Source organism: Oreochromis niloticus, linkage group LG20, assembly GCF_001858045.2.
Source record: "Oreochromis niloticus isolate F11D_XX linkage group LG20, O_niloticus_UMD_NMBU, whole genome shotgun sequence".
In the NCBI taxonomy this organism is placed as follows: Eukaryota; Metazoa; Chordata; class Actinopteri; order Cichliformes; family Cichlidae; genus Oreochromis; species Oreochromis niloticus.
In genome coordinates this window covers 234,408-257,056 of record NC_031984.2, presented here as the reverse complement: position 1 = coordinate 257,056, position 22,649 = coordinate 234,408, and the positions used below count along the sequence as shown (strand labels likewise).

The 22,649-nt window shown below is 45.9% G+C and overlaps 2 protein-coding genes across 4 annotated transcripts in view; one reads left to right on the top strand and one right to left on the bottom strand.

Annotated features, from left to right (window-relative positions):
- Nucleotides 1-22,649, top strand: part of oprl1 (opiate receptor-like 1) — an 83,533-nt gene that overhangs the window by 45,128 nt on the left and 15,756 nt on the right. The window contains exons 3-5 of the mRNA XM_003446041.5: nucleotides 17,191-17,278; nucleotides 17,411-17,593; nucleotides 18,597-18,681. Of these exons, the coding sequence (XP_003446089.2) occupies nucleotides 17,191-17,278; nucleotides 17,411-17,593; nucleotides 18,597-18,681 (356 nt within the window). The remainder of the gene's footprint in view (nucleotides 1-17,190; nucleotides 17,279-17,410; nucleotides 17,594-18,596; nucleotides 18,682-22,649) is intronic.
- LOC112843276 (zinc finger BED domain-containing protein 1-like) lies at nucleotides 764-17,183 on the bottom strand. 3 transcript variants are annotated; one of them, XM_025901647.1, is made up of 6 exons: nucleotides 14,755-17,183; nucleotides 14,555-14,667; nucleotides 5,454-11,988; nucleotides 4,051-4,200; nucleotides 3,495-3,751; nucleotides 764-3,364 (listed from the first exon to the last, which is right to left on the bottom strand). In XM_025901647.1, exons 4-6 carry the CDS (start codon nucleotides 4,109-4,111, stop codon nucleotides 2,579-2,581), a joined length of 1,104 nt encoding a protein of 367 aa, XP_025757432.1. In that variant the 5' UTR covers nucleotides 4,112-4,200; nucleotides 5,454-11,988; nucleotides 14,555-14,667; nucleotides 14,755-17,183; the 3' UTR covers nucleotides 764-2,578. The 3 variants fall into 3 exon arrangements, with proteins under 3 accessions (XP_025757432.1, XP_025757433.1, XP_025757430.1); XM_025901648.1 differs by lacking the exon at nucleotides 5,454-11,988 and having other exon boundaries at nucleotides 14,555-17,183; XM_025901645.1 differs by lacking the exons at nucleotides 5,454-11,988; nucleotides 14,555-14,667; nucleotides 14,755-17,183 and having other exon boundaries at nucleotides 4,051-4,877.

Sequence of the window (22,649 nt, the reverse complement as noted above, 5' to 3'; positions counted from 1 at the left end):
TGAACCTGCAGAGGAAACGTTCCCAGTGCAGTGGGCTGTGGGTAAAACTCATAATCCATGAGGTCAAAGTTCACGTCCTGCCACCTCTGCAGGCAGGAAATCTACACAACACCTCACAGCAGCCAGTGTTTGCAATGCTGTTTGCATCGGGAATATTTAGCAGCTTTGCTCATCTGCAACAGAAATAGAAGTCAAACCGTCTGAAGACGTCTGATTTCTCTTTTTTCTCTGTGTAAGTAAACACGTCATAGCGGGTCAGAAAAACATCCTGGTTACGTTCATGGCCTGTCTTCCTGTCTTATCCGCGAGTCTGAGACCTGTACGTCAAGCATCTGTTTGGGCTTTCTAGTGGTGCCACATTTGTGGGGGGGTGGTTAACAAAGCACCCTAGCTTTCTTCTGAACACGGCGCCCATTGCAGCTTTCACATTTTGTGGCAGTGAGAGAGAATGGTAATGAATGATGATTCAGGGTTCGTCCGACTTTGTTGCTCAGGCGTCGGCGTCTCACTTTTACCAGAACGTGCCGAATGTGAAGCCTCCAAATTATTGTTAAAAACTAAAATTTTCACCACATTATACAAAGACACAACTGCGATAAATACTCAGATTACATAAAGGAAACTGCGGTGAAAAATGTTGCTGAACAATGAGCAACGAGTCTGAGACGATGCAGTGAGACTAACTGTGGTGCGTGTAGTGATGTGTCCACGGTATAAATGTGCAGTAAGAGCTGCAGTTTCGGGCCTGATGGCAGACAGAAGACACACTGCTTCAGCATGCTGCACACAAGCAGGCACAGCTCTGTGTCTGGCTCTCTGCAGGCTCTTTAGCCAGGTGTTAGACAGAGGTCAGCAGGTGAGCTACAGAGCAGGCTGAAGATATAACTGTGAAGATGAAGAGTGAACTCCAGCAGCTCTAAACAGGGACGTGATGAAGAGCGGTGGAGTTCACCGGTGGGAGAACATTTTTAAAAATGACAGGACCTCTGGAGCCACACCACCTTCACCTCGCCTTCAGATGCAGGTTTCACAGGTAAACTCGTGTGAAGAAGTTTCGAGATTATAATCTGTAATATTACAGGATTAGCGAGGAGCCCATCTCCTCCTCCTTCCTGCACGCAATGCAGCTGCTGACCTTCAGCTGTGGACTTACTGAGCCGTCTACATTCACCCCTGTGCTGTGAGCACAGCTGTGGGCAGGGCAGAAGGAATGAGAGTGACAGGAAGGAGTTTCCTCTGACGGGTGTCCTGGCTCTGGCAGGAGCTCTTCCACCCTGAGAGGACACATGTTTTCCTCTGGACAGGCCAACAGGAGCAGATCCAGAGGTCTGTGGAGAGGCGGTATACGACCTGGGATCACTGAATCCATCGGGAACATTGTGAGGATGGATAAAGTGTATGTGCTGCTACAAGCAGAGAGTGCTGAGAGGCATTAAAGGCATCTGTTTTATGTCACTGTGATGCACGCTGGCTGCTTGGTCTAATACTATTAGTGTTTTGCACAGAGAGCAGCTGTGTAGAAATGAGTGGGAGAGGTCCTAAAGTCTCAAAAGGAGCAGTGTAATCCTCAGAGAACACGGAAAAGCCTTCTCTGCTGTGGGACGTGCTTCAGTAATCCCTCTCTCTCCAATCCAGCAGGGTGGAGATAATTGTAGATCCTTTGCATGGCTTTCTTTCAGAACATGGCTGATGATGCTGTGACCAGAGGAGAGGGATGATGATACTGTGAACCTCTGCAGCAGCTGCCAGCCGTGAATTAGACTGTGATTGTCGCTGAGAGAGGCTTTCCTTCAACAGCTCTTTCCTCTGAAGATACACAGGCATATAAAAAAGCTTCGAGTGAGTCAGGGCGCAGATACGTCTTTATGAACTGTGTCATTAAAGCAGGGACTGCACAGTGCTGTTTATGCAGCTGCTTCTCGGAGGCAGCATTATCTCCTGTAAACTCCTCTGAACGTGTGCACTTTCCTGTGATCGTAGATCAGCCTCAGGTTTGCTTCAGCACACGGCACAATGTGTGAGAGCGGCTCACATCGTTGGCACTAGGGCTGGGCGATATGGAAAAAATATTTATCACGATATGAATTATTTTATATCATGATAACGATATATATCACGATATACCACAATGTTTCCAGTTATTCTCTGAAAAGTTTGACAAATGTCATCCCTCACTTTTCTCCAACTTTATTTTGAAGAGACTTTTAACGGAACTGTCACAATTGAGAAACATACATTTTAATATAAATGTATCAGATGAAAACAGCTGTGGCCTTCACATTTTTTTTCCAAAACGTACATTTAAAATGAATTGTCAAAATAAACTTAAAGTGCACAACAGTTTCAAGTTTCTGAGAAGAAAACTCAGATTTGCACAAAAGTTCAGCTATAAAAAATAAACAAATTATTTCTTAACTTTCTGAAATCTGTAACCTTGTACTGCAAAGTTTGCAAACCAATATAAAGTGACAAAATTAAGCATCAGGGTTGAACAGAACTCTGTTTAAGGCATTAACCATAAATTAAAGTGAAAACAGAAAATGGCTACTTTGCAGAAGTAGATATGTTACTGTTGAATTTACAGGTTGAGTGCAAGGAAGACTAGTTGGTCAACTGTGTTTGGCTTAAGACCTGACCTCTTACATGTGATGATGTTCCCACTCGCACTGAAAGCCCTTTCGGATGAAGAACTAGTAGCAGGAATGCACAAGTACTTTCTGGCCAGCCTGGCCACCAATGGAAAGTTTGTCTCATGCTGCTTCCACAGTGGGTCAGTCTCTGAGTCAGGCCCAGGTGTCTGAAGATACATGGAGAGCTCCAGTTCAATGGATGCTCTGCTGGGTTGGGAGTGGGTGGTGGATTGACCTGCCTTTTTGAAATAGCTACCTAAACTTTTTTTTTTCTTTGTGGGACGGGGAAGCTCTGGATCATCTTCAGCAGCTGGGGGTGAACTGGAGGCTGCTGCTGTTTGTGCACTTTCTGGTGCTGTTGCTCCCACCATGTCCACCAGCTCTGCTGCAGCTCTCATCTTTATGAACTCCACCCTCTCTTCCTTGATGTAGGCTGTCTTAAACTGTGGGTCAAGAAGTGTTGCCATGTCTAGGAGGTTGTTGGTGGCATGGTCATCATACTTTTCATTGAGGTACTTGAGGATACCGTCTTTGACTGCTTTTGTGAGCTCTGTCTCTCCATCCTTCTGACTGAGGATTTCGTTGTTGAAGAGGTGCAGAACTGGCTTCAGAAAAGATACGCTGACGTAGCCCTCCCCTGACAAAGCATCAGTAAACTCGAACAGTGGACCCAGTGCCTTGTTCAAGGACTCTAGCAATGCCACGTCTTGCCAGCTTGGCACCAGATGTCTTGTCTAAGTCAAATAGCAAAAAAGAAAGTGGAAAAAAAGGTTACTTTCATGAGGTGTTGAATCTAGGCTGCAAACATAATCAGAATCCAAAATGAAAAGAATCAATGTACAATGTCCAGTGGCTATGTCTCACCTTCTTGTCTGCAACCTGTGAAAGAGCATTCTCCTGCTCCAGGAACCTCTCTATCATCATCTGCCGCGAGCCCCATCTTGTAGGACTTTCAGTGATGAGCTGATGAGGAGGCAAGCCCAGCACCGCTTGCGCCTTGGCCAATTCACGTTTTTTCTTCCATGACTTGGAGAAGGCACTCGCCACCTTTTTACACACTCCAACTGCTCGTTCCACAGCCTGTTTTGCAGATACTGGTGTAAGAGCTTTTAGAGCATTCTCTGTTGAAATAAAACAAAAAAGTATGTTATAACATATTTTGACAGCAACTTTATTTTTTATCATAATGTATCACTTAAATTACTTATGAATTGATTTAATAATTAGATACTGTGAGCAGCTAGTATCACAATTCATTCTTTACTGTGACGGGCAAAAAAAATAAAATATAAATAAAACTTGTTCAATAATGTTTTGTACATGGGCTGATCTAATTTAGATTTACTAATATTTTTGTTGCTACTATACTACTGTCAACACAATATTACACTAAGCCATTTTTAGATTGTTTTACACTAACCAATAGCTAGCTGTAGGCGGTGACCAAAGCATTGTAGCCGTTCCCACTGGTTCAGTTCCATTGCAGAGATGTTGTTAGTGGCGTTATCCGTGGTGACACAGACAAGGTGGCATTCTTGCAATTCCCATGACTCCAGTGTATCTCTCAGACCTAGACACATTAATTCTTAATTAGGAGTGACTCAGAATTACTACAGCCAGAACAGTAGCTGAAAATATTTGTTTTACTAACATGCATATCATATGTTAGTAAAACTAGTGTGTGTGCGCATCTCTGCTCGTCCATAGTCAAGGCATAATGCATGACACTGCAAACATCCTTCTCTACTTTGGCCCGGCATGCGTCATATAAGCGAGGCAACTCAACTTTACTGAAGTGCTTACGACCGGGCATAACGTACCTCGGATCAAGGACTTTGACGAGGTCACGAAAGCTGTCCTTCTCAACTACATAAACAGGGCCATGCCTTTACAAATGTAACGCAAGATGGCTTCTGTGATTTGTTTATGGCGCTGGGACATTGTGTCATACGGCGTCCCTTGTGCGAAAGACTGCTGTATCTTCGGCTGGCTCAACACGTTCTCACTCCCAAAGCGTAACATTTTACTCTAGGTGACAAATCGTCAACATATTACGTTTTCGGGCACCCAACGCGTTCCTACGTGACGACATCGGAAAACTGCGGACACATGAGAACCGTTTGGACTCAATCTACACATCTTCGTTTTTTCCCTTAAAATCACTTGGCAAAACACTATTTCACATCATTAAAGTGCTGGTTGAGCTTAGGGATAAGGTTATGGTTAGGTTTAGGGATAAGGTTATGGTTAGGTTTAGGGATAAGGTTATGGTTAGGCTTAGGGATAAGGTTATGGTTAGGCTTAGGGATAAGGTTATGGTTAGGTTTAGGGATAAGGTTATGGTTAGGCTTAGGGATAAGGTTAGGTTTAGGGCTGCAGTACAGGGCTGGAACCCACCGCGTACCATAACAACGTGGAAGGTCACTTTTCGCGTTCCTCAGGAACGCCGCGGGACGTGACAAAACGTCGGGATGTTATGCCTCGGGAGTGAGAACGGGTTGGCTGGCTATAGTTTTTCTTTTCCCAAATTGCTCCCGTTGTTCCACAGCTTGGTTTAGCTCGGATTTTCTGGATTCTTGAGTATTCTTTTTCGTGGGCCTTCTGTAGGTGATAGAAGAGATTTGTTGTGTTGCCATCGGGCGCGGGAATAGTTTTATAGCATAGCTTGCAAATGGGCGTCTTCTGCTCCGTGTCAGTGCTGTTGAACCCAAAATGTAACCCTGAAGGATGAAGGTCAGACCATAATATTCCTCCAAAAGTGCCTTCATGGACCTGCAGCCGAGAAACCGATGTAAAGTGTTTATGCAGGTGAGAGAAGTTCACCTGAGGGCTCTTTCAGCGTGCATGCTGAGCGCTGAGAGACGGAGGTTGTGCTGCAGGCAGACGTTTGGACGGCGACTCAGACTTCTCTTCTAGACGTCGTCAAATATTTGTCTACGAGATGACGACAAGACAGGTACCGTCCCCCCGAGTGCACAAAAACACACAAGTGAACACAGCAGCACACAAATCCACACGTCTGTGGACACGTCAGTGCCTGCAGACACTTTAGAAATGGCTGTGCTTCACTCTAACACTTTAACACTAAAGAACACTGAGGAAATGAACAAACTGACAGTTAACAATATGGAAAAATAAAAGGATCTCTCTGCTGCTGAAAAGTGTGAAATAGCTAAATGCCTTGGACACGTAGTGAAAACCTGAGATATTTCATGAAAACTTAATCGTGATCACCGTAACGTTAGGAGATCTGTGGCTGAGTCAGAGCACACACGGGTTCGTGCAGATAAAGGCTCAACGAGGAAGGTTTCTGCGGGACAAATACATCCGATTAAGAGAGCAGCTGCTAAAAGGCCATTACAAAGCAGCAAACACATATTTGAAGCTGCTGGTGCCTCTGGAGCCCCACCAACATCAAGGTGTAGGATATTTTGGACAATCTATAATCTTCTAACACAAAAACATACAGTGTTCACTGAAGTAAACACACAGAGCAGTAGCAGATTTTTTTAAAAATGTGTTTTATTTATTTTCATTTGCTGCTAACTGCCTTGTTTTCATTTGTAGTTTTTGTAGTAGGAAGAACTACAAAAACTACAAATAAAAAAAGTGCAGTTAACAAATGTAGTGCTCTCCACTATGTGAACCCCTCAGCTGAATTTTTAGGTTTTTCAGTTCAAGCCAATGAAATGAAATCCAAAAATTCAACCCCAACAATCAAATGATCCCCTATGAGCAAGCACTCTGGCAACGGTGGAGAGGAAAAACTCCCTTTTAACAGGAAGAAACCTCTGGCAGAACCAGGCTCAGGGAGGGGCGGTCTTCTGCCATGACTGGTTGGGAGGTGAGGGGCAAAATAAAATCAAACATAAAGGAGAGCACAGCGTATTTATGACAGGTCGGTGGACTGGCTCGAGTTCAAAAGATGCTCGAATCCCGCCTGAGGTGGTATGGACACGTGATTCGAAGCGATGAGAACTCAGCAAAAACCGCTATGAGGATCGACCCAGACGGACACCAGCCTCGAGGCAGACCGAAAAAACGGTGGATGGACAAAATCAAGGAAGACATTAAGACGGTCAACGCGTCACCTGAGGACGCCTTGGACAGAACCAAATGGAGAAACCTTTGCTGAGGAGCGGACCCTGCACCAGCGGGAACAACGCCAGGATGAAGGTGGACTGTGGCTGGAAAAGATCATTACTGTTTTTAAAGGGTAACTGGTCCACATCCACAATTACAGTAGAGCTGTAATTGTGTATGTGGACCACAATCCACAATTGTCGATGGGACGTGTGCATGCAAGCACACGCAAGCGATCCCCACTCTGTGGGGTCATGATAATAATCATGACCCCACAGAGCGTCATGATAATAATCATGACCCCACAGAGTGTCATGATAATAATCATGACCCTACAGAGTAGGACATTCCCTTCAGCCGAAAAACCAAGAGGCCACCCAGAAAGCAGCTGCAGAAAGAACAATGAGCCATCCGACATCATTTCCGAGTACTTCGTTCCTTTCCCTGAGTTGTGTGATCTCTTCACAGAGTCGTCTGTTCTCTTGCCTGAGTTCTTCGTTCTGTTGCCTGAGTCGTGTGATCACTTGCCTGAGTCGTGTGATCACTTGCCTAAGTTCTACATTTTCTTGATCGAACTCTTCCCAGAGTTGTCTGATCGCTTCGCTGAGTTCTGCGTTCTCTTGCCTGAGTCGTGTGATCACTTGCCCAAGTTCTGTGTTTTCTCGATTGAGTTGTGCATTTTCTCGATTGATTTGAATGATCTCTTGCCTGAGTTGTCTGTTGTCTTGCCTGAGGCGTCTGTTAAATTCAGCGATGTCCATGATTTCACTTAAAACAATACTTAGAACTTCAACTGCCGTACGCTGCACTGGGTCTGACTGATCTCTGCTTCCAGATGGATTATTCGACGTTCCCTGTGACATTTCTTTGGAGGTTTAAAGCTCAAAAAAGTTAAATCTCTGAAGTATTTAAATGCAAAGGTTAGCTTTGTCTAAACTGTTAAAGGACCTCTATTTAAGGACTTAGTGTGTGTGGAGAGAATGTGATGTCCCCCAATGATCCTTTGAGAAGATCAAAGGATCATTGACCTTTGAGAAGATCAAAGGATCAAAGGAGCGCTGTGGATCATTCTGCGCATGCTCAGATCAATGAACGGGAGAATTATTAAGTGTGCCTATGTAATGGCACACTTATTACTATTCGACAGATTTATTATTCCTATTATTATGACTCTTGGTAGGGATTCGTCGCACGGTTTTCCCAAAATTCCCAAAAAAAGACCCCATTTTTCCCCATTCATTTCGATGGGGAAGGGCCCGAAAAAAGGCACCAACACAGGCCACTTTGAAGGCCTACCGCTCTGCCATACTTTGTTGTAGAAACGTCATTTAAACTTTAAACGGGTCACAAGATTTTGGACTTTTATTGCCCAAATCCTCATTGCGATATCTTTTACTGTTGGTTCACAAGAGCAGTTTAAGTTTTAGGAAAATTAAGATTTTCACGGAATGTTCGCGCTACTGTCAACTGCCATAAAACCAGAGTGTGGAGAATAATTTTAAAAATTTGTGTTTCTTGTCCTGTCCCACCCAAACAGTTTGCCCTACATCTATAATTTATACATCAAAACGTAGCTATCGTTGTCTTCTTTCATCCAGTGTCTTCCTCATTGAGATCAGATTTACATTTTTCTCACAAATGCCATCAAAGTGGAGCCTCCTCCCTCTCTGTCCCCCATAGACGACCATTCAAAAGCTACTCTCAATTTTCAGCTCAAATTTAACATCGAAGGGTGTCTTTACACTGTCACCACGTCAGTATAATACACTCCACAGGCATGAAAATTTAATATGTTGTAGTCTGGAAGTTCCTGCCACTCACGGTGAAAGAATTTTTGCGATCGGACCTACAGTTTTCTCTTGGGAAGTATTTGTTTCAGAGCTTAATTCCTGTTTGCCCATCTCTGTGTCTGACCCTAACTGCAGTGTGTGTGTGTGTGTGTGTCGCATCCCCTCCTGCCACACACAGGAGTTACCAAATCACAGATGTACCCCCTCTTTTCGGTAAAAGTGCTTCTTCTTGGGCTGCCTGTGTAGCTGTCTCTGCCTGTTGCATGTCCGGGCATGAAACTGCAACCTGTCGCGTGTCCATCGTTTAGAGTTTTGAGCATGTCGCAAATCCGGGTGCACGTAAAGCAGCACCATGTCGCAAAACCACAAGACGGAGTTTCTTTGTGGATATTTCTTCGCCGAAAAATATCATTTTTTTATACTTCATTTTCTCTTGCATAAAGTTAGAGTATGAATAGTGACAAAACAACATTAATATATTTGCCCCCAGGCTATTTAATTTTATTTTTTATGTATTAATTTTTAAAATTAGAAACAATAGAATACAAATGGCATGATAGACACTTTTCTATCGTCCACATGATATATATCGTCATATCGCCCAGCACTAGTTGGCACGTCCACCTGATCTATCCACAGAGCCATCGGCACAAATGCAACAGCATCTGCTATAGCCGGGTGACACCACCAGGTCAGCACTGTGTGACACCACCAGGGTGACTCCACCAGGGTGACTCTATCGGGGTGACACCACCGGGTGACACCACCAGGTCAGCACTGTGTGACACCACCAGGGTGACTCCACCAGGGTGACTCTATCGGGGTGACACCACCGGGTCAGCACCATGTGACACCACCGTGTGATATCACCGTGTGACACCACCAGGGTGACACCACCGAGTCAGCACAGTGTGACACCACAGGGGTGACACCACCACGTCAGCACTGTGTGACACCACCGGGGTGACACCACCGGGTCAGCACCGGGTGACTCCACCAGGCCAGCACCAGGGGCAACAGGGAGGCTGTACTGTTAACTTTGTGTTCTGGTGTTGCGTTTGTCATGAGAGGTGTCCTTTCTTTAGAAATAGGTGGATGTTAACCACACCCTCCTCCAGTCCATAACCCTGAGTTTGTCAGTAAAAGATAAATGTGAGAGTGTTTCCTTACTTTTATCAAAGGAAACAGAAGTGGAGCACGCCTTGTGAAGATTGGAAGAATGATTTGTGATCATATGTAATCACATCCATGACTGATAACTGGAACTGGAGCAGAGAGAAAAACTCACAAAATCAAAGTTTCTCCAAGAGCATTTCAGTCTCTGTGGTTTCCTCTCACACACACACACACACACATACAGATTGGTAGTGTGTGAATAATTCAGTGATTATTAATATTTGAAGCCAAACGGCTCAGTGGATTAAAGAATCATCAGAGGAAGCAGAGAGAGAAATGAAGTCTGAGAGGAACCACACAGACGAGGACAGCCTTCGAAGAACAAGCACCATCAAACCGTTCATTGTTTCTATTTACACTTTGAATCATCCTGTCATACATTAAGAGCCGCTGCTTCATCGGCCACTCATCATCATCAACAGAGCTCGGCCATCAGCTGCTCAGCCTTCAGTCACAAAGCTTTAATGTCCTCCTGCCCAGAAGCAAGTTTCAGAAAGAGGAAGCAAACATGTTAAGGACTGACTGTCATTAGGTCCAAGTGTTGTTGCTGACTGTCACTGGGTCAGAGTGTTGCTGAGTCTGAGGTCTAGACGGTGCCTTTACGTGATGAAATTAGGGCTGCATTTGATTTGAATAAAAACCCACAGTGGTGTGGAGGGAGGCAAAGAGAGACTGGCTTCTTTTTCCACTCTAACTGTGTTTGTCTTACACACTCGACCAAACAACAAATACACAATTCAACAAAAACTCAGTTAAAAATCAAAATATTTCTTCCAGCGAACACTAAAAAAAATCTCTGATGTAAAGTTACATCTTTCAGTTACATCTTTCACATCACAAATAAATAAATAAATAACCCAGTAAGTGTCTACATTAATACTGAAACAAACAAGAAAAGGTCAAAAATTCCCTCCAAACAAAACGTATAAATTCTAAACACACAAATCAGTCCATGCATGATTACATCGCTCCGCTCATCAAAAAGTCACCTGTGCGAATATATCGCCTATCTTCGGTTACTGGACTGACGAATGTTGGTTAGAAAATGTTTACATATCAGCCAACCTTAGTGGGCGGAGCTACAGAGTTAACTTTTCTTCACGTCACAGTTTGCTGACTCCTGCTAGCTTTAACACAGCGAAGGTTGTAATGTTGGTCACAGGAACCTGAGCTCAGCATCATGGGGATGGCTCCGCCTCTTTGCCTCCATGTTCACGCGCCGGTGTGCGTAATTGTTTTCATTCATGCACTGCTCCTGCTCATGTTTCCACGGTGACAGTAGCGCTACAGAGCCACGTGTTAAACAGAGCAAAGAAGTGTGTTTTCTAATCGAATTATTGGAATTGCTCGATGACTCATTGCAGCCCTTCGTGCATGTCTGCGTGCACTCGTGACTCATGATGGGAGTGGAAGTGAACCAGACTGGGGTTGAGTGCCATCATACCTCAGCAGTCCTTCTGACCGAGGCTTTGAATCAGAGCTTAGGGCAAAGCCTCGTCCTTCAGCTGAACCACCACAGGAACATCTACAGGAAGAGCGTCTCGCACCATGGCAGGTTAGGCTCCATCCTCTGTGTGTAGATCCGATCATCATCGACATTTATTCGCCGCGCAGCAGCAGCAGCAGCAGCACATTTCATTATCTGCTGCGAGTGTGTCTGCTGAAAGGTTCACAAGTCTAATTGCATTTATTAATTATAAGATAATGGGCTCATGCAAATAAAGGGGAAAGGTGAAGAGGAAATATGAAGGTGAGCAACGAGAGAGAACCGAGCAATCAAAGAGAGGAAACCAACAAAAACACAGAGGTTTGAATTATTCCAGCTGCTCTAATTCAACTCGACGTAAATTATTAATAGAGCAGAAGGCAGGACACTCGTCACACTTCCATCAGTCATGGCTGCGTGATGTTTTCTGTCTCCGATGGCACCGCAGGGGAAGTCTCCTTTATTATTAGTACAACAATGAGCAGCCAATGCAACAGGAGCGAGGAGGCGGGTCCCGCCGCCCAGCAGTCTTCAGCACAATGAAGAACAGACTGGGGCGCTCTGAAGAATACCTGAAAACCAAAGCTGATCACTGATTATCGTCCAGTCACAAGTCAGCCAACAGCAGGTACTAACCACGTGGTTTAACCGCGGTGGTTAGTACTGTTGGTCGTGGGTTTGAGTCCATCATCTTGGCTTTCTGGGTGGAGTTTATGTTCTCTCCAGGTACGCCAGGCTCCTCCCACAGTCCAAACACATGCAGTTAATGCGGTTAGCTTAACTGAGTCCCATTGAGCCTCAGTGTGTCATGTACCGGAGGGACCTGTTCCAGACAAACAAACAACAGTAAAATGTATACAGTCATGTCAAAGACAAGTTTTTCATGAAAACATTTGTACGTCTTTGGAAGTCTGTGAAATCGAGGAGCTTCAGGTCCTTCTGTAAGGTATTCCATCAAGACGGAGCAGAGAAGGAGAACGCCTTCTTTCCGAGCTCTGCACCAACCGATGGAACGACGAATGTAATGATGTCCTGAGAGCGCACTCTATCACCAAACTGTGTAACGTGTACTCTGATAAATCAGAGGGCAGTCAACTAGAAATAGATAAAATAATATGATGAGCCATCCAGTGTGAGACCAACAAGGACCAGTCAGCCGGAGAACATAGAGTACAGTGGTGTGTCACAGGTTTACAGCCAGTTCTAAATCTTAATGTCCCACCATGGATGAATCTGACAGATGCAGAGAGCGAGCAGAGGCTTTCGTGTAAATGATGTCACCGGGTCAAAAAGTGGCAGCATCGAGTCTTTTTGTTGAAGTGAAAGAGAAACATGATCTGCCCAACTTCAGCCTCAGTTTCTTTAATAGGCGGACAGTGTGTGGCTTAAAGGAAAGACTGTCATCAATCACAGCAGGCCATGTCCACACTAATGCCTCCGTTTTGGCCTTCCGTCCACGCTGAGACAGCGTTTTTGGTCAAGGAAAGCGGATACATTTGAAAATGCCGTTTTCGCGTCGCAGTGTGGACAGCGTAACCGCAGGCTTTCGGAAACGATGACACATTTTAGTCATGTCATGCAGTCATGTGACCAATTAAACTAAGATGGCGGAGGGCATTACACAGCAGTTGTTTTGACAGCCCTATTAAAGATTAATATCAGTCTGTACGTGCTCCAGACAGCTTTTCTTCAAATTCTTTAATTCTTACTCGCTTTTGCAACTTTGTACTTTTGTGTTACTCACAGCAACAACTCCACCTCACTGTTAGTCCGTTTAAAAAACTCGGTGCTTTTCCTGGACATTTTGCCGCGACGTTTCAAAGAGCCGGAAAGTAAATAAGCGGCAGACAGAAATGAGGCAGGTCGAATCATCTCGCGCTTCACGCATGCGCAGTACTGGAACATAACCGCTTCAGTCGCTTTCAGTGTGGACGCACAACTGTTTGGAAACGACTGAAAACAGTAGTGTGGACGCAGAGCGTTTTTAAACGGAAACGCTGTTTCCAATGTGTCTGGATTAGTGTAGCCTAAGAGAAGGTTTGAATGTTTATAAAGAAGCATGAGCCCACCCTGAGTCGGCACTTTCTCATGCATCCATCCATCTTCTGCCTCAGTAGCAGACACCTCTCTCTCCTCTCGCTCATTAAGCTGAGATACCTGAACTCGTCCACTCCCGCCCACTCCTCCTGACCCACTTCAACCTTTTTCATGAACCGTGATGCAGCCGTCACCATGACTGGAGGTGTTAATTCTAATCTGTGCTGCTTCACACTCGGCTAAATGCTGATCTGGAGAGCCTCTGCCTGTGCTTGTAGTTGTCGTAGAGAAAGAAGGCGGGTCACCATCCACCACAACAGAAGTGTGGTGGGTTTTTTCACAGAAGATACACAAACTCAAATTATACATTTTCAAAATATATGAAATGGTTGAAGGTTGGTGCCATGGACCTCCCTCTGTCCAGTAGTCCAGACGAAGAAAAGCTGCCGGGTGAACAAAGTTTTTATATTGTGGCACAAACAAGACGTGACTGGTTAAAGAGTTGGGGAGAAGTTTAAACTGAACACAAATGTGTATTTAAAGATAAAACACGAATGAGGTAAATTCCTAACAGAAGTGTCAAATCGTTTTTTTAAATGCATTTCTCTAGTTTGCATCCAGTTTGAATCGAATCAGGAGGTGGAGGTTGGGGTGGTGGATGGGCATGCAGCAGGAATCCAGCCCGCCCTGAGCGACCTCCACGGTCAGAGCTGTGAGAGGCGGCGTGCTGGATTAGCTTGGCTCCGAGGATAACGCTGGCCTCGTTTTTTCTCCGAGGAGCACAGAAGTGGTGAGGAGACAATTAGAGTGAGAGCTGAGGAATTAGCTGAGAGGAGGCGTGAGGCGGCAAAGCCTCTGTGATGGATGCTTAAATATTTCATGCTTGTTTTGGAGATTCCTTAAGTGCAGACGCACAGAGAATGCTAACAGGATCAAGTGTTCGTTTCAGGATTATGAGGGATACGCACAGCAGCAGTGTCTCTGTGAGCACTTCATTTTTCACACACAAGCTCCAGCTGGACCTCGGAGAGGCAGGAGAAGGGCCTCGTCTGGTGCACAGGCTTCAGTGCACGTAGAGCAGGGTCATGCTTTTGGAATAAAGACAGGTTCATGGAAATGTCACAGCTTTTCACCGTTTTTTGGTATCATGTAGATGAATTAGATGTGAGAGATTAGCAGTCATGAATGATACCGACTGAGGTTGGCGGGGTTTGTGTTCTCCCTGAGAAACTAAAACCTCTTCAGGTCTTTATTTGACCTACTGTGTGTCACTGTGTTGTCATAAGCGATGGCAGAGACTCAAGCGCAGAGCAGGGTTCAGTTCCAAAAACAGAGTTCATTTACACACTCACCAGGTGCAGAATATATACAGTGGGGAAAATCCGGGTCGGGGAAGCACTGCCACTCTCGCTCTCTTCTTCACACTCCAACTAACACACGTCCACAGAGCGGGTAGGTCACGGGTCTGGGAAAACGATACACAAGAGACATCGGTTACACAGAATCACAGATTAACACGAGAAAACTTCACTGAGGCTAGAGGCTCACTAACGTGTCTCACACAATCATCCAGCAATGAGACTGTCTGCGTCCCAGCCTTAAATGCAGCCTGATGGCCAACAGGTGTGTGGGCCAAGGGCGGGAGCCCGCAGTGAGCTCCGCCCAGGCGGAGTGGCGAGAGAAAGAGGGAGAGAGTAATCAAACACACGTAGCCTTGCAGGGCCGGCCGGGCAGACACGGGGACCAGGACATGTGTGTGTTTGTTAGCAGGATTACTGTCAAACACATTGGAAACGTTCTCAGGGGTCGGGCTTGGATCCCTTTACAGACGTCCGGTATCTTCAGATATACGCACCAAAAGAAATGAAGAGAAACCGGGAGATGGAGGAATTCTGGTCCGGATCCACGTCAGTTTCCAGCTTTGGTGGAGAGATGCAGTTTCCTTAATTGTGATGCTGAGAGGCGGACTGAGTGAATGATGATCTTTGTCCCTCATCCTGATTCTGAAGAGTTTTGATAAAGAATCATTTCTGGGCAGCACGCAGAGTATGGATCCGTTTCTTCCTGCTATCCCTGAGGATCTTGTCTCGGGACACTCTTTAAGCATCCGCTGCACGAAGGACTCGTTTGTCTTCAGTACTTGTGTTTCTTACTGTCAGCGTGCTTTTGCAGTGAAGCACACAATCCTGCAGTAAATCATCAAAGCAGCAGAGCTGATGAAACTTGGTGCAAATGCAGCGCTGTAAAAATGCTCGTGTGTGTTTGTGAGAAGACATGACTGCCCGACGCTTCTCTGAGCTCCGGCCTCACCTGTCACTCTTTCTCCTGTTCCTTTGTGCCCACGAGCACTGAACTCATAATCAGCATTTCAGTTTTTCATTTCAGAAGAGAGAGGAGGTGGAGATGGAGAGGGTTAGGAGGGGAGATGTGGCCCAGATGTGAAAATGGGCGGAGAGCTCAGCTGAACACCATAAAATATTCTGTGTGAAGACTCCCGAGCTCCCGGCAAGACTCCAGTGTGCACAGGGAAGGAGGCAGGAAGGAAAGACAGAAAGGAAGGACCGAAGGAAGGGAGGAAAGACTGCGAGAGAACCGGTGGAGAGATGAAAGCAGCTGATTGGAGCTGAGAGGCGGAGCAGTGAAGAGCAGCAAGAGTGGAAAGGTGGAGGAGAAAACACAAAGCAGACCAAACATCACCATAGTGAGAGTCAAAACAGGAAGTTTGACCTCCTGCCTCACCCACCCGCAGCTTCTTCCTCCACCTCTCTGGCTGCAGAGGCTGTGGGTGTTTAAGGTGGAGCAGTAAATTCATTTTTTAGAGTGAAATAATCCAGAAGCACATGAATAGAAATTAAGATTTCCCTGGATTAATATTGTGATGGCTGAACGTCGCCGCTCCTTTGCCTCTCTCAGCCCCTCTGTCAGCCGCTGTCTATGAATCTTCATCTCTCAGTTTTGACCTTTAAGACCTGATTTTAATTTAATAACGGCGGCTTCCTCTGAGCTGCAGGTGGAGACGGAGTCAGAGAGCTGAGTGCAGCAGGAATACATCAGAGGGAGGCAAAGAGAGGCACGAAAGCATAAAAGAGTGAAAGACACAGATGTTGGGATGTAAAGGAAGCGAGGAACATCAGCTAAAACCGAAGCTGGAGAAATAATAAGAGAACTGAAGAGGAAAGGAGGCAGAGGAGGAGACGAGAGGAAGAGTGGAAGAAAGAAGGGGATGTGCTGAGGAGAGAGAGCGAGGATAAAACCAGCTGAGGGCAGAGAGGAGGAGGAGGTTTGACTGCACTGCGTTTTCTTCACTTGGTTCAAAGTTGCAGCAGCTGATGCGCTCAGATAAGACGCAGGTCACATGACTCTGCGTCTCCGCTGCATGCTTCTGTATGTGTTTCCTTCTATGCCCCAGATGTCTCCCGTCCTCCCAGTGGTTCCTAAATTAAGGTTAAAAAAGCAGAGCATGCCCCTCCCCCGGCTCTGCTTCTTCATCGGCCGCCTTAGACCTGATTTTACATTTACGCTCGGCTGAGGCTTGCCACAGGCGCCGTTTACAGGCTCAGATGGGTTGCTAGGTTACAAACCTGTCTTCTATCTGTGTTGACAGCGCCTCCTGCTGTCTCTAAAGTCACACACACGTGATTAAAGTGCGTCACGTGATGGTTCAGATTTGAAAATGTCGCTTTGAAACGTCGTCATGCGAGGGTCTGAGCTAAAGCTCGTGTTTGTGCAGCCTCTGTGGGAGGTCACAGTGCTACGCATGCCTCCTGCAGTCTGATTGGAGAACAGCTGAAACGACTGCTCCTCCACATCTGCCACAATAAAAATCAAATAAACTAAAACAAATGTTTTTACAAATTTGCCACAAGTCCCTCCCCTTCTTGATTTTGATTGGTTGGTGACAGTCTTTGGTTATCTGCTGTGAACTTTGTCAGGTGCTTCACTGAGGTGTGTGTTTGTGTGTCTGACTGAACTGATTCTTCTCGCTCAGGTACACCAAGATGAAAACCGCCACCAACATCTACATCTTTAACCTGGCACTGGCTGACTCGCTCTTTCTGGCTACGCTACCTTTCCAGGTACGGCATCATCTGCACGCGTGCAAACTCTGTAGGTTAGCCACCTGTTCCTTTAGGAGGTCGGGCTCTGTGACCCTGAGCAGGATAAGTTGTGTGTTTCACACTCAGACTCTTCTTTCTTGATGTTTCCAGGGCACTGATTTGTATCTGGGCTTCTGGCCGTTCGGGAACACTCTGTGCAAGGTGATGGTGTCCATCGACTACTACAACATGTTCACCAGCACCTTCACACTGACGGTGATGAGCATGGACAGGTACGTGGCTGTGTGCCACCCTGTCAAAGCGCTGGACATGAGGACTCCTCACAAGGCAAAGGTACATTTTATTCTGCCATTATGAAACGCAGCCGCTGTGATATCTCTGTCTTGCTCCTATCAGGGCGGAGAACATTTCACTAATTCGCTACATTAGTGAAACGTTATGAACCAGTGAGCAGCTTTCCTGACCTTTCTAAAAATAAACTATCTTCAGCCAACACGTTCTCACTCCCAAAGCGTAACATTTTACACTAGGTGACAAATCGTCAACATATTACGTTTTCGGGCACCCAACGCTTTCCTACATGACGACATCGGAAAACTGAGGACATATGAGAACTGTTTGCACTCAATCTACACATTTTTGCTCTTTTCCTTAAAAGCGCTTTGGAAAACACTATTTCACGTCATTGAAGTGCTGGTTAAGGTTAGGAATAAGGTTATGGTTGAGCTTAGGGATAAGGTTAGGTTTAGGGCTGAAAAACAGGCCTGGAACCCGACGCGTACCATAAGAACGCGGAAGGTCACTTTTCGCGTTCCTCAGGAACACCGCGGGACGTGACAAAACATCGGGATGTTACGCCTCGGGAGTGAGAACGGGCTCCTTCAGCCACAGGAGTTGCCCCCTGCTGGTCATTGCGTAGAATGCAGGTTTAAAGAACTTTTCAGAGGTTTTCTACGTTATTTTGACTCTTTTTATAGACGTTATCAGGACGAGCATGCTGCTTTGAGCCTGAAAATACTGAGCTGTAACTCACTGAGACGCCATTAAACTGCTTTTCATGTCCAGTGTGTTTGTACAGTTATTATTGTGGGCTTTTACCTTAAAATATAAAGCGCTGATTGGCTGTTAACCCCTTAAAGCCTGAAATATAAAATAACTGCCAAAAAATTCCAGTTTTGTGGAAATGGAGAGTTTATTGAAGCATCTGACAAATTTGTTTTCAAATTTTAATTTCCGTGTATGACTCTTAATTTGTGTAAAAATCACAATGATGATGTGGAAGTCTTAAAAACATTAAAGCGATCATGTTCAACTGTTCATGTCTTCATGTGTTCAGGTGGTGAACATCTGTGTTTGGGTGCTGGCCTCCGCCTTCGGAGTTCCAGCGACGTTCCTGGGAAATGTGGAAGAGCATGAGAACAGTAAGCCACGCACACACACACACACACACACAGATGCGCGCGCACACACACATCTCAGTGTGTCCTCATGTGCTGGCTGTGTGTGTTTGAGCCCCGATGGCAGCTCAGTGTCACTGAGGACCACGGGCTGCAGGTCTGATGTGCACGTCCTGCACAGCTCCACGTCCACATAAAACCATCATCATCATCAGCTACAGCGACCTGTTCCCATGAGCACTACATCTGCCTGCACCGTGGGGCATTGAATTTAATCACAGCTTCGGGCTGTAGGGGAATTTAACCCTAATGAAAACTACGAGTCAAATATGGCTGTTAAAGCTGTAGCACAGCGCCCTCACTCCTCTCTGTTCCAGTGAGAATCTCTGACTCTGTGATGAAGATTTGGCTTCTCTGCTTACAGCAGGAAATGGACAGATGCTAGAACATGCAGACTGCAGTTATAGCTAACCTTTAGCCTGTCCTGCCTCCTTGGAGCGAGGGCCCAGTGCAGAAGTGAAGCTGTTGAGTCACCGCTTGACCTCGGGGACCAAATGGATAAGATGGAGGAGGCCTCGAGGAGGGTGTGTGGATCAGCCAGTCAGGAGGAACTTTATGTGCCTCATGTAGTGATTAGTACTCTCAGTAAAGATCCCCAGTCTCTCATCTCTCCTGAGGACACCTTAGTGGGCGGAGCAAAGAAGAACCTGACGTGAGGCAGAAGCTGAATTAGAAGGCTGTACTTGGCAGTGAGACGTGGCCGGACCGTCTGCACTGATCTGAACCTTCAACACAGCCATCAGCATCCCTGCACAGACTGCACTTTCAGATACTTCCATAAAGATGAAACCCTAATTAAATACAGTAACGTGCAGCTTTACACACTGCTGCCTGCAGAGAGGGTGTGATCAGTATCTGCTCCTTACTGCTGTCACTGCACGCTGTCTGACTAATGCTGTTAACCAATGCCAGCGTGTCTTTATCACCACATTGACTGAATAATAAAGCAAATAGTGCAGAACTAAAATCCATGACACGAGGCTTTCATTTAAAAGGAGCCTGTACACGTGCATGTCAGTGTCGCCGTACCGGTGCAGATCAGGAAAGATGCTGTTTCCAGTGTCGTGTTTTATTCATGAATGCACTGCAGCAGCAGCTCTGCACCACAGCCCTGCATCTCTGGGTAAACTCATTAATCACAGGTTTGTCAGCCGGGAGGCCCTTTTCACAGTCACAGGGGAAAAATCAGATTCCACTAAGTTTTTATACCTAAACTCTTAAAGTTCAACAGGTTATATAATAATTTCATCATCAGATGATCAGTGTAATATTATAATAGATAACATTGAAGACCAGAGTAATTTTTCAGTCAGACTGTGGTCCTTATGTCACTGCGAGCTGTGGCCGGACACCAGCAGACTGAGGATACAGGTACCAGAGCAATTACTGTGCCCTTTCAAAGGGAGGTGGGTGCTCAGGAAGGCCTCTTGGACGCCTCTGCTTAGAAGTTTTCTAAGCAGACCTAGAACTCACTGGAGAGACCTCATCTCTGACTTGTCAGGCTGGAAAAACCTGGATAGTGGAAAATACTGCAGGGGAGGAGCCCAGCCTACCCTGCTGCCAGTACAACTTCACTTTGGATATAAGAAGGAAGCCGGTGCACGGGTCTGCCATGTTCACATCGAACAGGAGCAAGAGTTTTTGATGCTCACCGGGCTGGAAGAAGATTCAGCAGCATCTCTGAAGAGTTTACCCTCCACCAATCAGCAGAGACTAATCAGTGATCACTCCCAGAGGAGGAACCTGTTAGCGGATGAAAGATCACAAGTCCACATCAGCATGACTCTGAGCAACAAGGTGTGCAGATCAGTGCAGCTTGTCTGCAGACATGTTAAACTCTCCAAGAAGGGAGTCGAACGCTGTGTTCAGCATTAGAACTCACTTCATCAGGAACACGTGGCCTCGTGCTGCTTTAGGCCTGTCTGGGTCAGCGCGCCTCGCCATCGTCAATACAGCATCCATGTGTGAGGGGCTGGGAGTGAGACCATAAACCTGCTTCATCACAGCACTGCGGGAAGCAGCGTGCACGAGTTTGCTTCAGTCAGGCCGGATCAGGTCCTGTTCCCGTCCTCGTCAACTGTGCTGAGTTCAGTCCTGACAAGGTTTTCATTTGATTCCATTAAAAGCTGAGGCATAGCTGCAGATCGACTGCAGGCACGTTAGATTCAACTCAAATTGTTCTCTTTGCGTGAGACGTATCAGGACTGCTGAGGTGAGTCTTCAGACGGTGAATGGCCGAGCAAAGCGTGACGTTATCAGGCTAGCCCTTTCCTCATGACTGGAGTGTTGATGAGTGCTGACCTGGTGTGAAGGCCCGACTGGGCAGGTAAAGCAAACTTTATTTCACTTTTCTCAGCTGTTTTTGCTTGGTTGTGTCTCTCTGGGTGAAGTCTGTGCACAAACATCAGTAATTATGAAACCTACTGTGCTCGTTCCCTGGACGTACTCTGAATCCTTTTTGTTGATGCTGAGCATGTCCGTGCTCTTTAACCTGATCTCTGCTGCTCGTCATTAATAATGTGTTTCAGTGTTTACCTCACTTTGTCCTTCAGCGTTTGGCGTTTTGACTGGCCGCTTAGCTTCGATGGAAATGCTCATCATTATTCATCGTCTGGTGTCAAGACCTGGAGCACAAAACAGCACTCCAACATATCGGCCATCGCAGGAATTTCAGAAGAGCTCTGATCCCCTCCCAAAAGCACAAGCAACAAATTGCAAATGTTGGGCACTGGTCAGGCTCAGACGGACTTTAATCACTGACACGGCTCCTTTGGTGACGTCTGACATGCTGTCTGTAGGGAATCTTCAGCAAAGCTTTTAAAATGTTAATGAAACTGAATTTATTTGTTTTTCTGGACATGAACACAATTATTTTGAGTCTAGTCTCATATTTTGTCAACAGTGGGTCAGTTGACCCACTGTTTTGATGTCATTTTGTATTATGGTTTATGTCTAAGTAGGGGTGGGCAGTATAAACGGTATATGGTAGAAACGATATGAATTTGGCCAACGGTAGAGATTTTGAGTATACCGCTCTACCACGATAGCGCATGTTGATGGTGTCATCAAGCTGCGCCAGTTTTGGTCAACAGCATCGCAGCGGCTGCAAGCGATATTATCTCCAAATTATGCCCGGCCACAGTAATAGCGAAGAGACGAAGCACATTTTGAAATATGAGGGAAGCCAAAAACTGCGCTTCCGCCACTTCCGTACCATTGATTCATTAATGCTGAATTCTCTGGCAGCTGCTCTATTCCCATGTTGTTGCAGTATATTAATGAGTGATGGGAATAATGATGGGATGGGAAACATTACTAACAGAGTTACTATTTTCAGTAATCTAACTAATTACTATTTCTATCGTTACAACAACAATAATAATAATGATAATAATAATGGATTATATTTATAAGGTGCTTTTCGAGACCCTCAAAGCGCTTTACAGTTCTACTATTCATTCACGCTCACATTCACACACTGGTGGAGGCAGCTACAGTTGTAGCTACAGCTGCCCTGAGGCAGACAGACAGAAGCGAGGCTGCCATATCGCGCCATCGGCCCCTCTGGCCATCACTAGTGTCTTGCCCAAGGACACAACGACCAAGACAGGCAGAGCTGGGGATCGAACCGGCAACCTTCCAGTTACAAGGTTGCCGGTTACCGCTGGTTACCAACGCTGTTAGCGTTACTAACAAGAAAATGCGGTGCAGTCGCGTTACTATTTTTCAACAAACAGACGGTTGAAGCTGTGTTCAGCTTACCGCATCTTATTGAAGTTGCACGGAAGTAGCTGTAAGTAATCTGGGCACTACACCTTTAAGCAGCTGCGCGCTCCCGCGGGCGGCAATCACTTTCTGGCAGACGATCAGTTTTTGGCTGGAGCTAAGGGGCAAAACAATGGCATGAGTGCTGCTGTTTGGCTGAGGAAGAC

Bases quoted from the DNA above. Each gene is read 5' to 3' on its own strand.
- LOC112843276 (XM_025901645.1), bottom strand. From the start codon at position 4,210: ATGTGTCTAGGTCTGAGAGATACACTGGAGTCATGGGAATTGCAAGAA. The intron at 3,752-4,050 runs GTTAGTGTAAAA...TTATTTCAACAG, and splicing joins CCGCCTACAGCTAGCTATTG to AGAATGCTCTAAAAGCTCTT. The intron at 3,365-3,494 runs GTGAGACATAGC...TATTTGACTTAG, and splicing joins CACAGGTTGCAGACAAGAAG to ACAAGACATCTGGTGCCAAG.